Source organism: Lytechinus pictus, chromosome 3 (assembly GCF_037042905.1).
Source record: "Lytechinus pictus isolate F3 Inbred chromosome 3, Lp3.0, whole genome shotgun sequence".
NCBI lineage: Eukaryota > Metazoa > Echinodermata > Echinoidea > Temnopleuroida > Toxopneustidae > Lytechinus > Lytechinus pictus.
The window spans coordinates 22,140,001-22,160,277 of record NC_087247.1 but is presented as its reverse complement, the minus strand read 5'-3'; the positions used below and the strand labels follow the sequence as shown (position 1 = coordinate 22,160,277).

General features: G+C 34.7%; 1 protein-coding gene and 1 long non-coding RNA gene across 2 annotated transcripts; one reads left to right on the top strand and one right to left on the bottom strand.

Annotated features, from left to right (window-relative positions):
• Positions 1 to 1,918: 1,918 nt before the first annotated feature.
• Positions 1,919 to 3,348, bottom strand: LOC135153553 (uncharacterized). Its single transcript, XR_010292984.1, has 2 exons — positions 2,998 to 3,348; positions 1,919 to 2,088 (listed from the first exon to the last, which is right to left on the bottom strand). It is a non-coding gene; the product is annotated as an uncharacterized LOC135153553 (long non-coding RNA).
• A 4,670-nt stretch (positions 3,349 to 8,018) lies between these two features.
• Positions 8,019 to 18,455, top strand: LOC129257616 (E3 ubiquitin-protein ligase RNF113A-like). Its single transcript, XM_064096636.1, has 8 exons — positions 8,019 to 8,126; positions 9,039 to 9,137; positions 9,717 to 9,824; positions 10,987 to 11,096; positions 12,866 to 13,065; positions 13,811 to 13,907; positions 14,543 to 14,649; positions 16,528 to 18,455. Exons 1-8 carry the CDS (start codon positions 8,034 to 8,036, stop codon positions 16,626 to 16,628), a joined length of 915 nt encoding a protein of 304 aa, XP_063952706.1. The 5' UTR covers positions 8,019 to 8,033; the 3' UTR covers positions 16,629 to 18,455.
• Positions 18,456 to 20,277: the final 1,822 nt, after the last annotated feature.

Below are 20,277 nucleotides of genomic sequence, written 5' to 3'. Positions count from 1 at the left end.
AACTCAACAACGCAGGAACTAACGCTTTCCTTGCCCTACTTTCCATTCTTCAATGGAATTCTCAGGGCTTATTAGGGCACGGACAAGAGCTACTTAATCATCTAAAAATAAATAAAGAATATGATTTAATTTGTGTTCAAGAAACGTGGTTTTATGATAATAGTTCACTTTGTATTCCAAATTATACATGCCTCCCAAGAAATAGGGAAGGTCAACGAAGAGGGGGTTGTGCAATATATATTCATGATAGGATTAAGTACGAAGATCCAATCAATGATTCAAGTCTAGAATTACAACATGTGAACATATATGTCACCAATAAAAAAATATCTATCATCAACTTTTATAATCCATGCAAAAAATTAAACGAATCAATTCTAAACACATTGTTGAAGAATGTTAATGAAACAGATAACCTAATAATCTTAGGTGATTTCAACGCTCATAGTACCCTCTGGGGCAGTGACAAAACCGACAGAAATGGACAAGCCATTGAGCAATTTATATATGAGAATAACTTAATAGTATTGAATGATAAAACAGGAACTAGACTTGATCCTTGTACTGGAAAGCTTTCGTGCTTAGATCTATGTATGTCCTCCCCATCACTGGCCGGTAAGGCGATATGGAAGGTTATGGAAGATTCCTTTGGGAGCGATCATTTTCCAATTATTATACAAATAACACTTGGAAAGAAAGGTAAAAATCATGAAAATCTAAGTAATCAGGCCAAAGATAACATGCCTCATGAACATATTTCTTTCAAGAATGTTAACTGGCCCATATTTGCATACAAATGTGAAAATATCATAAAAAATGAAATAATTAAATCTGAAGATGGTATTAAGAACATTTTTTATTCATTTATGGAACGCTTGAAGGAATGTATTCATGAAGCAGTCCCGAAAAAAAGAAAGACGGGGAAAAATCCTGTCCCATGGTGGAACAAGGAATGTACTGAAAAGATTAAAGAAAGAAATAGAATAAGAAACCACCTATCAAGAAAAATCACACTTGATAGAATTAACGAATACAAAAAAAAGAAGGCAGAAGCCCAACGAGTTCTCCGGAAAGCGGAAAGAGAATATTGGCAAGCTTTTTGCAGAAGACTAGACAGATTCATGCCAGAGACAAAGATATGGTCATGTATAAAACGTTTAAATGGTGTACCTGTCAAAAAATCACAAAATATGCCTATTTTGATTGAGAAAGGTAAAGCCATTACGTCCTTAACAGAGAGAGTAGAGATTTTTGGAACTTATTTCCAATCCTTAGGACAAAAAAATAAAGATTCCAATAAAACATTAACCAAGGAAGTACAAAATTCTTTCTACCAAAATGAACATGTTATTAATGAACCTTTCTCGATGAATGAATTTGAGAAAGCAGTTATATCTAGTAAATTTGCTGCTCCAGGAAAAGATAATATTCCATACATTGTATACGAAAATATGCCAAAAAGCACAAAAGAAATTATGTTGACCATTATTAATAGAATATGGGAATCCGGGGATATCCCGAGTTCTCTAAAACACTCAATTTTAGTACCAATCTTGAAATCTGGTAAGGACTCAAAAAATGTTATCTCCTATAGACCAATATCACTTACATCTTGTTTTGCCAAAGTTATAGAGCGTATGATAAAAGACAGATTGCAATGGTACATGGATAAAAATAACTTATTGCCTAATTTCATCAGTGGTTTTAGAAAAGGTCGTAGTACTACTGACAATATTGTTTTATTAGAAAATGACATTCAAAAATCTATCAATTGCAGTGAGCACACTCTTGCAGTATTTTTGGATGTCGAAAAGGCTTATGACAGTCTTTGGATTGATGGATTACTGTACAAACTCACTCAATGTGGTATAGGAGGAAAAATGTTACATTTTTTAGAAAATTATCTAACAGAACGTACCTTTCAGGTAAGAGTTACAAATACTGAATCCAGAACATTTCAAATCCATAACGGACTCCCCCAGGGGAGTGTTCTGAGTCCCCTTCTATATAATGTCATGATGAGAGATATTCCAATTGATCCTGAAGTGACATTATCCATATATGCTGATGATTGTGCAGTATGGTTTTCTGGAAAGAATGTAGAGAATATTAGATTAAGGATACAAACTTATCTAGATGTATTATGTACCTGGTTTAAAGACTGGGGCTTCAATTTTTCTATTGAGAAGACTGTTCCGGTATTTTTTACTAAGCTTTCAAACGTTACCCCTCCAACAATCAAGTTTGAAGGGAGTATACTCACTTATAAAAATAATCACCGTTTCCTTGGAATGATATTTGATAGTAAATTGTCTTGGCATCCCCATATAGAGAACGTAGTTTCAAGAAGTAAAAGGAAATTAAATATATTGCGAAGTTTAACAGGAACTAAATGGGGAAGTTCATCTAAGTCCTTACTTATGGTTTACAGGGCAATTATTAGATCAATTTTTGATTATGGTTGTCAAGCTTATGATAGTGCTCCAGTAACTACAAAAAAATTGTTAGACTCGGTGCAATATCAGGCACTCAGAATATGTGCTGGTGGGCTGCCATTAACATCGTTAGTTTCACTGCAGGTGGAAATGGGAGAACCCCCTTTAGATTTAAGAAGGCAAATGTTATCAAGCAAGTATAGACAAAATATAGAAAGACATAATAATCACCCATTAATAACACGAATCAAACCATGCTGGCAGTTCGATTATCTTAAAGGTAAGAATGTTAGTAAACCGTTTGGTTACAGGCTCCAATCCAAGATAGGAAAAGAAATTAGTATCGAAAATATTATTTCTCCATCCTTTCCACCTTGGTTATTTTGTCCACCAGTTGTATCTACTGAATTGAGTTCACAAATCAAGAAATCGGATCATCCAATACAATTACAACAATTGAGTTTGGAATTGATACATACAAAATGGTCACACCAACTCCATATATACACTGATGGATCCAAAGCCCCTGAAAAGGGGATTAGCTCAGCTGCTTTTTATGTACCTTATTTTTCCTGTTACCAAGGCAAAAGACTATCGAATTTCACGTCCTCCTATAGGGCTGAATTAATTGCGATTGTTCTCGCACTGGAATGGATAGAATATTTAGATATATATACAGGTGTTGTTATTTTCAGTGATTCATTAAGTGCACTTTTATCTTTACAGAATCGGAAAGACGATCCTATCATTACAGAAATTCTAACTATTAGTACAAGACTCAAATATAAAGGTATAGAGGTATACCTGGAGTGGATCCCTGGTCACTGTGGAATAAAAGGAAATGAAATAGCAGACTCCTGCGCAAAAAAAGCTTTATCAAACAAAATAGAAATTCATAATCAAATAACATTATCAGAAATTATGCAACTTATTTCAAAAAGTTGTAAGATAATTTGGCAAGAAAGATGGAATAAAACTAACTCAGCACTGAAAGAATTGCAACCATCAGTGCTATCCACATATAAATGTAATCTAGGAAGACAGGAAACTGTACTCCATCGTCTCCGTTTTGGAGTCGCTGGTCTTAACCAAGATCTACTAAGATTAGGGATCCATCCAACAGGGTTTTGTGATAGATGTCCTGAGGTAGAAACTGTCAGACATTATCTTTTACATTGTCCAAAATATATAATTGAAAGATCAATGCTCCTTGTAGAATTGAATGAATCACAGCCAGGACAAATAATGGAGTATTTAAAAAAAGATGACCCAGGGATACAGAAAGCATTTTTACGTTTCGTTTCAAGAACGAAACGTTTTAGTAAGGAGTGATGTACTATTTTAATATTGTATTGTCTATAAGAAATATGAATGGATATGCTTGTACAAGTCTAATGTGAAAAGAAGAAAAAATATATATATATACATAATAATGTATGATATAATATATACAATATGATATATTCTGCACATATAACTAACAAAGCCCACAAGTGTTTTCGCCTTGTTGTTGTTGTTGTTTAAAAAAAAGAAACAAATTATTTTAATGTTTAACCCATCTGTAAGCACAGGTACACTAGCGCCCCCTCGTCTATGCATGGGTGACCTAGGCATTTATGTCCGAAAAATCGGCACAATGTACCGTGCTGACCGGTATGATTGCATCTTTGAAAGGGCAGGGCAAGCGCAACTAGTTGGAACTGAGCTGAAGATAGCGGTTTGTTTTTGGTGAAGTTTTGTTTATATGCCATTTTGACAAGAGTTACTGCAAACTTTTGTACATATCATAATTATCCTCTTTCATATCAGAAGGATACAAAAAAAATATTTTATATATGTATACATCATATTGGTAATAATATTATTATGTGAGAAGTGAGATTTTTTATTAATAATGTCAATGGCGACAATAGTCAAATATGACTAATCGCCACTCAAACCAACATAAGAAGAAGAAGAAGACTAAGGACGGATCGAACGAAGTATCGTGGTTGAGATTTGGAGGTAAGCGATAAAAACACTTTTATAAATAATTTCCAATTCCTTTTTACAATGAACTTAAATCATACGATCAAGATTAACATAGTGGAAAAATATTTAAAGGTTTGGCGTGTTTTAGTCCCTCACATTCGTGTGATGAATGAAAACGTCAAAATGCACTATGAAATCACATGCGTTGTGCGAGGTTAGTAATACTAACCTCACATGTTGTGTGAGTGCATCTCATGTATATACTTATAGGTGAAGTACGCCATCTTTTGACAAGATGATGATGAAAGTGGACTGAACGAGCAAGAAAATAATGCTGGGCGTCTAGAATGCAGCTAGCAGTACAAGCTTCAGTACCGTAAACAAACCGGCTTATAAATAAAATTGCGCGCCCTCTTTAGGCCAAATTTGATTTTGTCGCTGATCAAAGGGCATCTACGTGAAGATAAAGAAAAAATACATTAAAAAAAAAGGATCCATATTGTTCGATAAGTGTCATAGCACAATGTGAAATTATAGCTTTAGTGTTATAATCTTTTATTTGGGCAAAAGCCCATGAAAGATTTGCATGTGTCGTGTGCATTTGATATTCCTTCGCACGCGGGATGAAATGAACCCATGGGTGTATTAGAATCTAATCAGCGATGTAGGTCACTCATTCAATAAACAAGCCTATAATAAAAACTTGTTCTCTGTTCTCCCTGTGTGGTGAAATAGTATTGGCAATGTTTGGCTTATTTTCTCTGTCTTCAGCATAATTGGACCAAAACAAACATGCAATCATTGAATCAAATAAAAGTCATGTGTGTTTCTGTGGTACAATTAATGTTGAATATATATGGTAAATGGAAATTATTTACTTACTACCAGGAGCTTGTTTTTTAGCAAGAGTTCCATATGCACCCCCACTAGAATTAAAAATAAAAACATGGAGAAGGTTCAGAATAATATATCTAGCCCTAATATAGAACATATGATTGGGGAGTAGAAATACATACCAAAATATGGCTTTATTCCGTCAAATTTCGAGCATGATCTTTTGTAAACATAAGTCATTTTTTAGAATTTTTAATATGTGTGTTGTATTACTGCATAGATACCACACAGGCAGGGTGGTTGTTGTCAACAAGTGATGTAGGTCATAAGCAAGTCGGAGTCGGAGCTTCGATTAAGGCCGAAGGCGGAGCTGAAACTGGACTCGACGAACAATCATAACAAGTATAACTGTATGGGACTGCTGGAAAAGGTCTTTTATAATGACTTAACTACAATCATCCTATACACGAGGTTATAATTTAACCTAGTCTCCCCCTTTATAGTTGAACGTACATGTTGACAAAAACAAAACTTACATCACTTTAACTTGTTCACTGCAACCACCCTGCCTGTGGTGAATGTACATATTATAGACTATATAACACATTTTAAAAATTCTATAAAATATCACTTTTGGAACCCAAAATACTCATACAGTCCTATACAGTTATGATTTTTTTTTTTTTAATTACTAACTTGGAGATCAATATTTTAATTTACCAGAGCACTCAAAAACTTTATTTTGAGCATATTTTGGTGTGGGCCCTCTATTGGTGGGAAATAAATTTGGTCTGAATTGTCACCAAACAATCTCTTTTTAATTTTGAAAAAAGAAGTAAATCTAAGTTAGAGCCAAGTTATATGATGAATAGCTGTAATAGAAACTGACAGTGTAAAAAGTGTAAGTCCAAGAACAAGAGAAAATAAGCCAAACATTGCCAACCTTATTTTACCACACAGGGAGTTGTAACAGAGGACAAGGTTATTCATTATACATTTTACATTGGATGAGTGACTTGCATTGCCCATGGACTAGGTGGCAATGGGACCTCAATGAAACCTGCAAGAGTTGTCAGATTTCCAAGCACCATTCTATGAAATCGACAGATATTTGATCAAAATTTTCATATTAGATATAATTTGTGATATCTTAACTTTCCTTTCGAGGACTCCATCACTTTCAAGCTCCAAGCTTAAGATGGAGGTCTCCCACATTTCTATATATATATATGTTCATTAATTAAAGAAAATGTATATATAGATATAATTTTCACAGTACAGTTGATATTTTATAATGATTTATGTGCATTATTCATTATGTTTAAAAAAATATTTGCCTATTATGTAATATTGAAAAAAAAATATTATACTTGTATATTCTTTGTTTTTGTTTTGAAATGTGGAAATGAAATAAATCAAATCAAATCAAAAATATACAAGAACTAATTTCACTTTAAAAATGTTTGTAATTAAAAGAAAAATATAAAATCACTAGACAATTCACCCCCCCCCCCATCTTTGTGTGCATTTGTGTGTTGCTACGGGGATGCCGACTTTCTACAAATACACCACCCCTTATTTGCGCTATTGTCGCCTATGAGGTCAATAGTTATGCTTTGACCCCATTGTTAGTAGGAGTGGGAAAATGCCCTGTTAAGCTGTTTCCCGTAATATTTAACATAGAACCTTTGTAATTTTTAGGTTTAGTTACTGTAGGAAGAGTGCCTTTTGGGACAGCCACCCAAATATAATACAAAAGGTATATATATATGAAAACTGGATTAAAACTCACCAATTTTTCCTTGCGTTGTGCCCAGATTTAGTCCTTACGTCTTGCTCTGAATATACGATGACAAAGTCAAGAGTGACAGATTGAAAAGGAAAAACATACTTGAGTCTCCATTTAGGAGACATTTTTTTAAGCATTACATTTTATTCAAAGTGGTAGGTGCTAATGAGTGCTTAACATCTAGGGCATGAGAGGTGCTAGTGCAGTTGCACATGCCACCTGTAGTAAACCACTTCACTAATAGTATATCCAAAATAATTTTATGCAATTACCCGCTTGTGGCTGTATCCAATAACGTTGGTGTCGATATAGCCACACGCCGCTGTTTAAGAACACCCGACATGTGCAATTTGAGAGGGGTACGTTTGCAAGCTTGTTGTGGCATCAGCCGAATGATCAAAATGACATGCCAATCAAAATTGCACTCAATCAGGCTCAATTGTCCTTGGTGTTTCTCTAAATTTGGTTTAATTCTCACTGTCCCTCTTTTTTTTACTCTTGTTTCAATTTCAAATGCTAAAATTATGCAAGAACTTTAATGTAATTTAGCAATGGCGGATCCCCCGGATCCGCCATTGCCTCCACACCCCCTTTGATATGCCCTTGTGATATTAAGCAAAATATTGAAATAGTATTGTATTTTTACATCCCATTTTGATTCTTGTTTGATTTCTTTTATTTTATTGAAATAAACTTTCTTTTGTGGCAGACTTCCCCTTAAAGTAGTCTGGATTAGTTTTTACTTGCACTTCATTTTCAATTGTTATGTCTGCCTAACTCATTTCTACATTTCATGAGTCATGATAGTCATTTTGACTATTCACCTAGCCTATAAACCCTGTATGCATTCCTATGTGACTTATCATATATCAAGTAAGTTTGCTCATAATGGATTCAGAATGGTTCTGACTCATTCCAGTAGATTATTTACACCAGTAGCCCTGATTTGATATTTCTTTATATGTTCAAAAGTTATTTTAAAGTGCTTTTCTTATTTTCCTTTTATGTTCTTTTGTTATATAGGAAGTAATGAAGATGAGAGTGCTGTTGTAAGGAAAGAAAGGAGACAAGCCATTCCAAATCCTATGAGACAAAAGGTAATACAATTCGGCATTTGTACCAACAATTGACTTGTCTATTTCACTATTTTTATATTTCCCTTGTACATTGTTTATCAGATTTGTAAAAATTAGTGTAAAAGTCTATCATACTCTGGAATCATTTCAGGAGAGATGTTAATTTGATACTGTGTTCGCTTGATGGCTAGGTATAGGTTTGTTGTATGGCAACATTTCTTCTGGAATGAAAGTCTCATTAATTAATTGCTAATTGTACTACTGAAGTAAAAATTTGGGTCTAATTTATACTAACACTTGTACAACCAATGAATAAAGGAACATGTAATTCATTAAAACAGTTAAAAGGAATTGCTAATTTAAAGGAATTATTAATTGCTAATTGTACTACTGAAGTAAAAATTTGGGTCTAATTTATACTAACACTTGTACAACCAATGAATAAAGGAACATGTAATTCATTAAAACAGTTTAAAGGAAATGATAAAGATATAGCCTTCTCATATAACAGCAATCTGAAATTCAAAATTCATTGGACTGTAGTTTGTACACATGTATGCTTTTCCAATTGTACGAGTAATTTGCTGTTTTTTTTCCTTTAACATTTTTTATATACAGTTTGTTTACATATTAATCATTTTTCTTCCAATTATTTTGCAAAGTGGAATAGATAGTAATTAAATGAAAAGAAATTTAAAATAAGTGATTATGAAAAGTAATTAATGTAAGATAAAGTATTTTGAAATCATGCATTCACAAGTATAGGTTGATCCCAAGATTTGCATAACCGCACCTATTACTGATTATTGCAAGAAATATAAAATTTAATTCCAAGACAAACTTTATCATTACCCCAGTTTGGCAGGTATTAAAGGGGGGAGGGGTGAGTAGTTGCAATAAAGATTTTAATATGAATATCTTCCTTTATTTTAGACGAAGAAACTGAGTGAGAAGCAAGATATCAAATACAGTGACAGTAGTGAAGATGAATCTAAGGATACGATGGTCAGCTATAAATCCAGTAGATCCGCTGTGAGTATTCAATTATTTGTCATTCAATACTTCATCATTCTTAAAATGATTTTAACGAAATATTCATACATTACAAAATAAAATGATAAAACTTGTCTTGCTTCATCTTTGATGACTTGTTGGCTATTTATCAAAATGGCATCTCCATCTTATGTTTACATTTCTTATCGAAGGAGGAGAGAGATTATTTTTAATTATGACAGTTCATACCTGTCTCCACATCTTAAATCATTGACTTCTGACTTCACAATTACTCTGAAACTATCCTGACTCCTGAACAAATACTTGGTCAATTTGAGGTGATTTAGCAATTTGAAATGAGTGAAGAACAGATTCAGCAGAGTCTTCACTAGTCATCCTTTCATAAAAGCTTGCCCAAGTCTAAGCATTTTTCAAACCAGAATATACAATGTAAATGAATTTTCCAAGCCAAATTGCACCCAAATCACGCAGATTTCTGTGATGCTAAGAGGTTTGAGTTCAGTAGATTTGCCTGCATTGATTTTATTTTTTCCCAGGATAAAGGGTTGATTTTACATTCCTTTAAAGTTTGAGTTATTGATGGTCTTAACTTTTCAGAAACCAACTGGACCAGAAGATGGGGGTGCTACAGCAACCTATAACCTGGATACAGATTTCAATGAAGATGCACAGGCATTGTTTGAGAAACAGAAGAAGATCAATGAGGTATGCAAAGAATAATGCATTACTATTCCAATCCAATCTGCCACAGCTACATTGAATAGAACAAGGAGCGATTACATCACAACCCATATTTGATAAAAGAGGACCATGGGGGCCCAAGATATGACTGTATAAATGCCTTCTTTGCCCATTGAAATCAGTGTAAAAATTTGCCTGGTTCCAATTAGTTATGAAACCGGCCAATTAACATTGATTTTAATGGGACATATTAAGTATGCATTTGGCAATAGCTTGGGCCAGCATGAAGCTGTTTGTGTCAATTTGGTGTGTCAAGGTTTTTTCATTATACTCTACAGTGGCAAAATGAGCTGAAAATTTTAAGGACAACATGGCATATATTGAAAAATATCTTTAAAGTTGTGAGCAAACAAAAATTCTGGTCTTACTAAATTGGAAATCTAATTTTGCGATGGATATTGACAATAATAATGAAAAATGATATATTTGATCCTTTTTTATTTTCATTTTCTTTTTTCTTCTTCGTCTTCTTTTCCTTGGCCAGAGCCCCATGTTGGTACTTTATATCATTAAGTTTAAGCCTGAGCCAAGTAGCACCTGGTTCCATTCCCAGAATGCAGATTCATTCTCACAAAAATGTCAAAATTTATTGCCCCAACCATGTTTTGGCCTGCTCGCCCATTGGCTGGGCAAACAGTAGGAAAGTAAGGGAATAATACCAAGAGTAGCCTACAGTCCCTAACTTTCAAATGCTTTCCCATACAAGCAATGAAACAAAAGATTTGTATTCATCAGCAAGAGAAGATTATACTTGCTTTAATATATTGGGATTAATACTTTCTGCATCAGAAAATTCCCTAATCATTGTACAACAATTCAGCACATATATATTGTCTTTAGCAGAGCTGATTTTATAGTCTGCTTTTCGAGAAAAAAATTCCTGCCAGTTCCCGGTTTGCCTCAGTCAGGTTATTTAAGTGCAACCCAATATGGATGAATTTCTCTGCCTAAAGGAAATCAGAATCAGGGATAGGGTTTGACCCTCTGATGAAGAGAAGGAACCACTACACCATGAAACCGCCATAAATCAAATGCAGCTTAATCACTCTTTATTCATTACAGCACAGTCAATGTCTTGTAGACAGGACATGGTTATCATTTTCACTGTTTTTTTCTGCTCATGTAGGAGTTGAAAGGAGAGGAGGATGACAAGAAGTACAGAGGAATCAATAACTATCATACATACATTGAGAAGAGAGACACAGCACAGGGTAATGCATCCAGTGGTCACGTAAGGTAAGTTTAGGAAAGCATCGATTGGAAATTTGATCTTTGTAGACACCCTTTGCCCAAGATTTTGAGCTACAGTTGAGTCAGCTACATGTATGAACTCAAAAGCTCAAAATGCATTGCTCACTAAATGGTTTCATCTGATTGGTATGATGAAATGAGAAATGTTCTTTCACATTTAGCTCTGGGGGTTAATTTCGTTGAAGATGCAGGGTTAGGGTTAGGATTTCAATAGGGGTTTATGTTAGGTTTTGGATAGGGTGTAGTGTTAAATCAAGGGTTGAAGTTGGTCATTCAATTAATGTGTGGAATTTAGAGCGGAGCAAATGTCGCCATAGCAAATGTAGTGGAACTGTTTTGGTACGCTTTAATTTGAAGAAGCAAACTTCATCAGAACTTCAATGTAGATGGCATTATACTAGTTACTAACGCAGCATGATGTATCAAATTAATTAGACTATAAGAAGAGGGTCGGGACAGAAGCGGGCCAGGGATTCCCGATCGGACACGAGGAGCTGCGACCAAGGACGCCGTGACCGACCACATAGCTGGCTGCCCCGCCGACACGGCAAGAGAGTCCATCTCCTTATGAACACCTGCACAAATCACACTCACATATCAAATATTTGAAAAATACAGTGAAAAAATTTTACATGTAGGCTGAATCATTTGAATTTGCACAAGATTATAATCGCTTGCGATTGTCTCCATCCTTGATAAATGTAAATGAGGTCTTCCTGTATAATGATGTCGGTGCCTTGTTGGCGACGATTTGTTAGTAGTTTGGACAAACACGGTAGATATTACATTTACGATGATCCTATCTTGTTACCACCAGTGTGTTGTTTATTGACTCTATGACTGGTCGATATCAGCTGTCTTGTAATGCTCACCAACCTTGCTGGCTACGTCACAGACGAGTAGATCACTATCCTCATTTGGTTGATCAATGCGGCACACCAAATAGTCGAAGAATACAATGTAAAAAAAAATACATGTAGGCTGAATGATTTAAATTTGCACAAGATTGTAATCGCTTATGATCGTCTGCATCCTTGATAACTCTCTTTATGGATTGACCATCGCTGTTAGAGACGAGGACAATCACTTTTTCATCAGCTGACCAAGCCGCAGTTACTTTCTTGTGAGATTGAGCAAGATGTAGTAGGTTGAGGTTCTTGGCAGTGAGGTCCTCCTGTATAACGATGCCAGACCCTTTCAGGCGACGATGATTCATGAGTAGTTTTTGACGAACTTGATAGGTACTGCATTTTACGATGATTGGTCTGCTCTTGTTACCACCAATGGGTTGTTTGCCAATTCTATAACTGTGGTCGAAAGCAGCTGTCTCCAAATGCACACCAACCTTACTGGCTACATCACAGACCATTCGATCAGTATCTTCATTTGGTTGTAGCAGCACCGAATATTCAAAGACCATTTCTTCTAGAGTATTGTTCCTAATGATCAATTGCTGCATTGAGATTGTTGATCCTCTCATTCTTAGACGTCAAGCTCTTTTCAAGGAGTTCTATCTTTCTATCTCTTGACTCTACTGTATTCTCAGTGATGTACAGATGGTTTTGCTAATATTTAGTATTTAAAATAGTTGTAAATGAAGAAAATGCAATATATACGTGGCAACAAGATCAGTTTTAATACAAAGTTACATGATGTAGATCCGACGAAGGTTAAAAAACATAGAAAACATGAAGAATACAGAGAAATGTTAGAGCGTTGTGAATAACTCCCAAATGATTTCTGTTCATGTTCAGAAAAGGACCAATGAGGGCGCCAACCAACCTTCGTTCGACCACCCGATGGGATTATGCACCTGATATCTGTAAAGACTACAAGGAGACTGGGTTCTGTGGGTTTGGTGATAGCTGTAAGTTCATGCATGACAGATCCGACTACAAGTTTGGATGGCAGCTTGAGAAGGAATGGGACGATGGAAAATATCAACAACAACAAGGTGAGATTATGGGCAACAGCTCTCACAATAAGACCACAAGAAGGCAAGGCAAAGTACTCTTGGTAATTGGGTATTTTCAAGGGCAACAGGGCAGTGAGGTGGCTATCCCCAAAGCAATAGCCTTCACAGTCTTTGGTTTACACAAGCCCTGGTTGGCAATATTAAAAAAAAAAAGCTAGGGGAGTGTTTCAAGAACATTATATGTCTGTGATTTTCACTGACAATTATCAGATGCAAGCATTTCAGAAGCACAGAACATTTTTCAGTGAAAATCATTGACTGTTTGTTTCATGAAATGCTCACCTGAAGTATTGATCACAATGAAAATCCTCTGCTAGGTGTACAACTCCAAGAGCACTGAGTTCCTCTATTTGTTAAATAAGTAAACAGTTTGCCTGATTGAAGAAAAAGTGTACTGCAAGTATCTGGGGTTATTCATTATCAGTATGGGCATTTAGAACTTACATGTATACTTGTAAACTTTTGTTTCAATTAATTATAATGTTTTTCCTTCTATTTTCATGTTTTTCATCAATCTGATTTACAGTAAAGTTGACCATTGTACACATTCTAAGCCCTAAAAAACAACAACATGGAGAAGAGCACCAATCAATTCAATAGTAAAATATATGGCTTTTATAAGCCTACAACTCTATTGAGAACCAATGTTTGTAAATTTCTTTGAATTCAATGTGAATTCCGGAGTAATTTAATATGTTTATTTTCCTTTTTTTTTCACTCACAGATCCCAGTATGTATGAGATTGATAGTGACGAGGATGATGGCCTACCTTTCAAATGTTTCATCTGTAGACAATCATTTACCAGCCCCGTTGTCACAAAGTAAGTTTGAGAAGGAACATTTTAGTATACAAATCAATGTTAGCATTTTGAGGACATCTTTAAAAAAAAGTCTATTTTAGAGTTATGACATAGATGACACCATTCTTTTGTCAATGAAGTGTTCTCTACATGGATCAGGAGGCTATTTTCAGACATTGTGAGGTTACTGCTGTTGTCAGAATTCTAAAAACAGCTTTTCCTGAGCTGGCCTTAACATTTCTAAATTTGGGATACAACGTTTTAACACCCCACCAACAATTTTTGTTCAGTCTCAAAGTATGCTGAAAGTATTCTCAGGGGCTCTAAAATACATTGACTGTGCTACCAATTATCTTGTTACATCAACATACAGCAAATGCAGATTAGTGTCCTGTGAAAGTTCTTAAGTGGCACAGTATGTCTCAAACCAAGCATGGTTTACAGTTACTGACTTATCCACAAATCCTCTATGTACAAGGTATTGGAAGTTACCTGCACTCAAATGTATTTGTCAAATTAAAGTACAAAACTTGCCATTATATTTTTCATTTACATTGGTACTTTTCATTGAATTCAACTCATTGTAGCATTTTGTTTCTTTGTATGCTATCAATCTATTTCAATGTCTATTTGTTTTCTACAATTTTCTCCAATAGATGCAAGCATTACTTTTGTGAAAAGTGTGCTCTAAAGCACTACAAGAAGAGCAAACGATGTTTTGTGTGTGGAACACAGACCAATGGTTTATTTAATGTAGCTAGAGGTAAGAGATACACCACAAAATCGTATCTAGATATCGTGTTCTATTTTATGACCAGTAAATATACTGGGCTGTTTCGATGCCTAAGAAGACGGGGGGGGGGGGGGGGGGTAGGTGGCTCTTGACGAAAATTGGAACGCACATTACCCACAGCATAATCTACAAAATTATTAGATCAAAATCTGCGAAAAATCTTATTGCTAATTAATTATGCTTATTTATTCATAAAATCAAAAGTTTACTCTAATTAAGTTAATAATGCCCCTAATGAAAATTGTTGGGGATTTTATTTTGACCATAAACAAGATGAGATTAATTGATTTTATTTTTAGTAAAAGGAAAAATTATGATACATTTATGAATTTTGGCTAAAAACACCATTTGCATTGGATTTGTACACAAATTCAAGTTTTTGAGCAATTTTGGGTCTGCATGCACTTACAAAATGTTGCATAATTTCGGAACCGCATACCCGGGGGTCGCAATTTTGGTCTCAAAATTGCGCAAGTCTTGAAAGTAAACAGTCAGCAAGCTACGCAGACAAAAAAAAATTGCGTGGCGGATTTATTGCGAAAAATGTCATGGGGGGCTGAATTATTCCCCCCATTCTCATTAGGGTTAAGTCTTGTTCAGATATGGTGAGAAAAGTCGTCTCACTTTTCCTACTCAATGAGTATTACATGCTTCAGTAATTATGTGAGGTTGCCGGCTCCTAAATTTTTTTTGCAAGGAAAATGACGATTTCTGACATGCTTCTATAAAACCAACTTATATCAGGCTAGAAATCACATTTACCAATGACAGTCATCATGGGTCATCTTGGATTGTTGTATACTGAGCACAAGTGATATTGCATCACACATGGTTACAGTTTCATTGTTATTTAAAGATAAATTCCAGTTGTGGGTACGATCTCAAAATGACTTTTTACAGAATTTAATTTAATGATCACCAAAGTGTCTGTTTGTATGAATAAAGATTATGTGCCAAAGGATTCTGGAAGAAATTGTGTAATTGCTGAGAAATAAGCAAAATAAGCGCGGATTCTGTCACTTCCGTCTGGTCTTTATTCCAGCAATAATAATACACTGTCCCACGTGTGCCTATCTGTGTTGGCGATCTTCAGTGTGATCGTTTTTTAGCTTAGATATTATGATTTCACAAAGTTCAGTTTATGTAACTGGACCAGATCTAGATCCACGATGATATAGTAATACTTAACCTTGGTTTTACAGACTTTCTCACGAAATCAGTATTTTATTGCAACAACTGTCATTTAGCTTTAAACACTGTTATTGCACTTATAGTAGTAAGCATACTGGCCAAGTATGGAGCCTTTTAGCTATTTTTATAGATTACCTACCCATATTAACCTTGATGGGTATTGGAAAGCATGGACGTATTTCCCTACATAGAAGTATTGATTGATATTCAGATCAGTTTACTATTGCTCTCCAGTACATGTTCATGAAGATATAAGAGAAGTGAAAGATGTTCCTCTATGAAGCATCAACCATACAATGAAATGCTGCCATCTGTTGTCTCATATTGCACATTGATGACAAGTTACTGTAAAATCTAATTGAAGATGCAGTGGTAATAATTTGATAAGTCATTCATATTTCATATCTTTGTTCTTCCTCATTTTCTCTTGATATTTCTTCCAGTTTTTCTTTTTCTGTGTCCTTGATTGTCTCACTTTCTCTTTTCCCCTCTCTTTTCCCTCTTATCTTTTTTTTCCCATTAATCTAGTCAGCTTTTATTTGTAGCTCTGTATATTGCCACACTCTCTTTCTGAAGAATTTATCTTTATTTGCCTACCACTATCATGCATGTACCTTATCTAATATTTTGTATGCATTCGTTTTCCACTCTCTGCAGAGCTGATAGCCAAACTAGAAAAATACCATGGAAACGGACGAGGTAGCGACAGTGAACCCTCAGAAGCGGATGACCACTCCGACAATGAGGAAACAAGATGACAATAAAGACTGTGTGATGATGATGATGAAAGAAGTATGTAGGAGGAGGACAATACTGATGGTGATGTTAGTGACATTTCACAGTTTTGTGGAAGATCAATTAGTGCATTTCACAAATCTTGCCCACAAGTCGCACCCTAATTGTGATGTCACTCCTTTGCATTAATCCTGACGTTGACAACAGTGTATTGAACATCAAGCATTAATAAACATGTTTCTCTTTCTAAGGAAATGACACTACTATCAATTCTGCTGACTGGTCTTCATTCTTGGGAGCCATCATTTTTTTCCTTTAAATTGTCTTTTTTCACTCAAAGAATGTGTTATGCAGGAAAGAGCTGTCAACCTGCAAGGAAAAGTAAGCCTGTCATGATAATGAACGTTGTTGATGCATGTGTTATGATGAAACACATGGATTAACAATTCATCCTTGCATCGAGGACTTTTATGACGATACTCCTTTTGACACTATTGACATTTTAACAGATTTTAAGCAAAGTTCTGTTCAAAGTGGAATGAACAGTAAGGCCCAGTGTCTTGTGATGAATCTTAATGTTAAGAGAAAATAGTGAGCACAGAAGTATTTTTTTTCATTGAGGTTGTATAGTATGTATCTTGAGCATCCCATATAGATTTTGGAATAGAGAATTGAAAGGCATTCATCATTGGTCCTCTGTTTGCGCACTGATATAGTTTTTTGCAGGTCATAACCGGTTGATTATATATTGATCTATGATACAAACCTAGAAATTGACAATTGCTGTTTATGTGACCAAGGAAATGACTCACAAAGTGTTACCTATAATTAAAACATATATGCTAAAAGGATTGTGGTATACATGTACTGTAAAATGTGTAATCGGTGACGAATTAACAAAACAAGCATGTCATTCCAGACAGATATCGGTTCTCTTTTTCAAGCAATGATAATAATAATAGTTTTCATGCTGAAAATTAACCTTGATTTAAAGACTTTCTCATTGAATCATTGTTTGCTGCAACTTCTTTCTTTTAGCTCAATAATGGCTAGGTTTATGAAGAAAAAAAAACAGCAAGCTTTGGAATAAAGATTAGTTATGGTCATTTTCTATAGCATATCTCAAAATAACAGAAAAAACCCATTAACTCTGAATAAGAAAAAAAAATACTCCAAGTATATCAGTGCAAGGCAAATCCCGATAAAACATTGTAATTATTTCCAACATAACATTTTTTATGACAGTTTAAAGCAGATTACATTTGTTTTATTCAAACTGAACATTTTGAGATAATTGTAATAAAGTAGCAAATGTAAATAAATGTCATAATTTTTTTTGTAATTTCTGGCTGGTGTACAATTTGTATGAATTGGCCTGTCATGTATTCATTCTGTTAATAAGAACTGGATGAAAGAATATTATTCTGTAGACGGTTGGATGATTGGTTTTTGCACACTTAAGGTTTCTTTAAAATCTCATTGACCAATTATTAAGTTAGTCACATTCATTATAAATTGTATCCCTTTGTGATATACATTTTCATTGTTTCAGCTGTTTATTTATCCAATTATGTATCCATCCATTAATTTTATATATAAATTTACTCATTTACTCATCAAATAATTCATTCCTTTATTCATTTACATGGATTTACACTAAACTGCCATTCACCCAGACATTCATATGTTCAACAAATCAGTCAACTGCAATTCTAAATTCACAACTCTACCCATTTCCAAAATGTACTCTTTCATTTTTATGTAGGCTTGCAGTCAACAATTTATCCATCAATTGGCAGATTGGGGGCACTTTCTAATAAAAAATAAAATGTGTTTTGTTGCTTGTCAAATTATTTGGAAAAGAATTATTTTTTTTTTTCTATTTCAACCCCTGTTACCCAAACAAAATGATTCAATTTTCTGTGTCCGCTCTTTTAATAAATCCTAGATCTACCCATCCATTCATGTAGCATCTGCACGGTGGCAGCTGATGATGACGATGCTAATGATGATGATGATAATTACAATGATGATGATGGTAATGATGGTGGTGATGATATTATGAATGAGGTAAATACGATGGTGATGATAATGATGGTAATGATGAGGATTTTGATGATGATAAATTTAAAGAAGATTAAACTACAATATTGATGTTAGTGCTTAGTATTTATATATCATGATGATGCTGATCCACATCATTTATATTGCGCCATATTTATGTTAAAAACATTCATAGGTGCACAGTGGCGTATCTAGAACAAACGGCGCCCGCTCCTCAACGATTCGTGCAATATTTTCGCCGCAAATTTTTTTGACTGCGTCGCTCGCTGACTTTTTACTTTCAAGTCTTGTGCAACTTTTGAGACCATTTTTACGTCATCCAGGTACGCGGTTCCGAAATTACGCAACATCATGTAAGTGCATGTCAGACCAAAACTTGCTCAAAAACGTGATTTCGTGTACAAAGTCAATGCAAATTGTGTTTTCAACCAAATATCATATATGTAATTTTTAGTATTTCTGGTCTAAATGAATTTATTTTATACTGTTTATGATCTCAGAAGAGTCTCAAACAAATTTCATTCAAAAAATGAAACACAAAAGGTCAAAATAGCAAAGAAACACATAAGAAATCATAAAAAACAATATAATACATAAGAAATCGATCTGTTATCGCAATTTTTTCACGTTCACTTGCTAAGAACACCACAAAGAAATTTCATACCAAAAATTAGAACATTTGGGGCTTTATTTAGGGAGATAGAGGGAAAAGTATGATTTTGCATACTAATTATGCATTAATTAGCATAATCACTTAATAGCAATTAAATAAATTACTATACAATTTTGTAGATTATGTCCTAGACAACCTGCGTGCAGATTTTCGGCGCGGTCACCGGCTGAGATCTCAAGGGGGGGGGGGGCCTGGGAGCCCCCCGGCCATATGAACTCCCAAATTTACCCCGGCCTAGATAGGGTTAATCACCTTCAGTGGTATTCCTTTTCTGCACCTTTGCCTTTTATCTTCATTTTTGTTTTCATTTTCTTTATTTGCGCCCCCTGAAAGTGGCGTCCCCCTTGCCCCCCCCCCCCCGCTATACGCCACTGTAGGCACAGGCTCATCCAATTAAACTAATTACTACTGCTGAAATAAGTGAATGTTTGAGGGACGATTTGAAGATATACTTCAGATGATAATGATGATTATGATAATAGAAGTGATAATGAAAATGAGGTTGAGGGTTGTGCCGCTACTGCCGGGAGCAACGAAGATGATGATTGTGAAATGTGCAAATTAATACAATTTGCTGATTACTTGAGTGACGTGATGATTTTTTTTTATATATCGTGTACAAAGTGTATTAGTTGCTAAATCTATATTTAATACAACACAAGTGAAATAAAATGTAATTTTAGCATAAATTGAATAGGCGACATGTGTAAAATTACAAAGTATAAGATTTAGTCTAGTAGGTATTCATGCAATGATTTGCATATATTGTTATCAATAGTATTGATGATAAAAATGATAATAAAAATGTAGAATAAAACAATACACGCATTACAACTAAATAGGCAGGAGATGTTCGCTTTAATAACCAACATCAAGCTTAAGTCATAGCAAAACAGAAATAGAATGAAATCAATTGACAGTCCTTCGCTGGATAA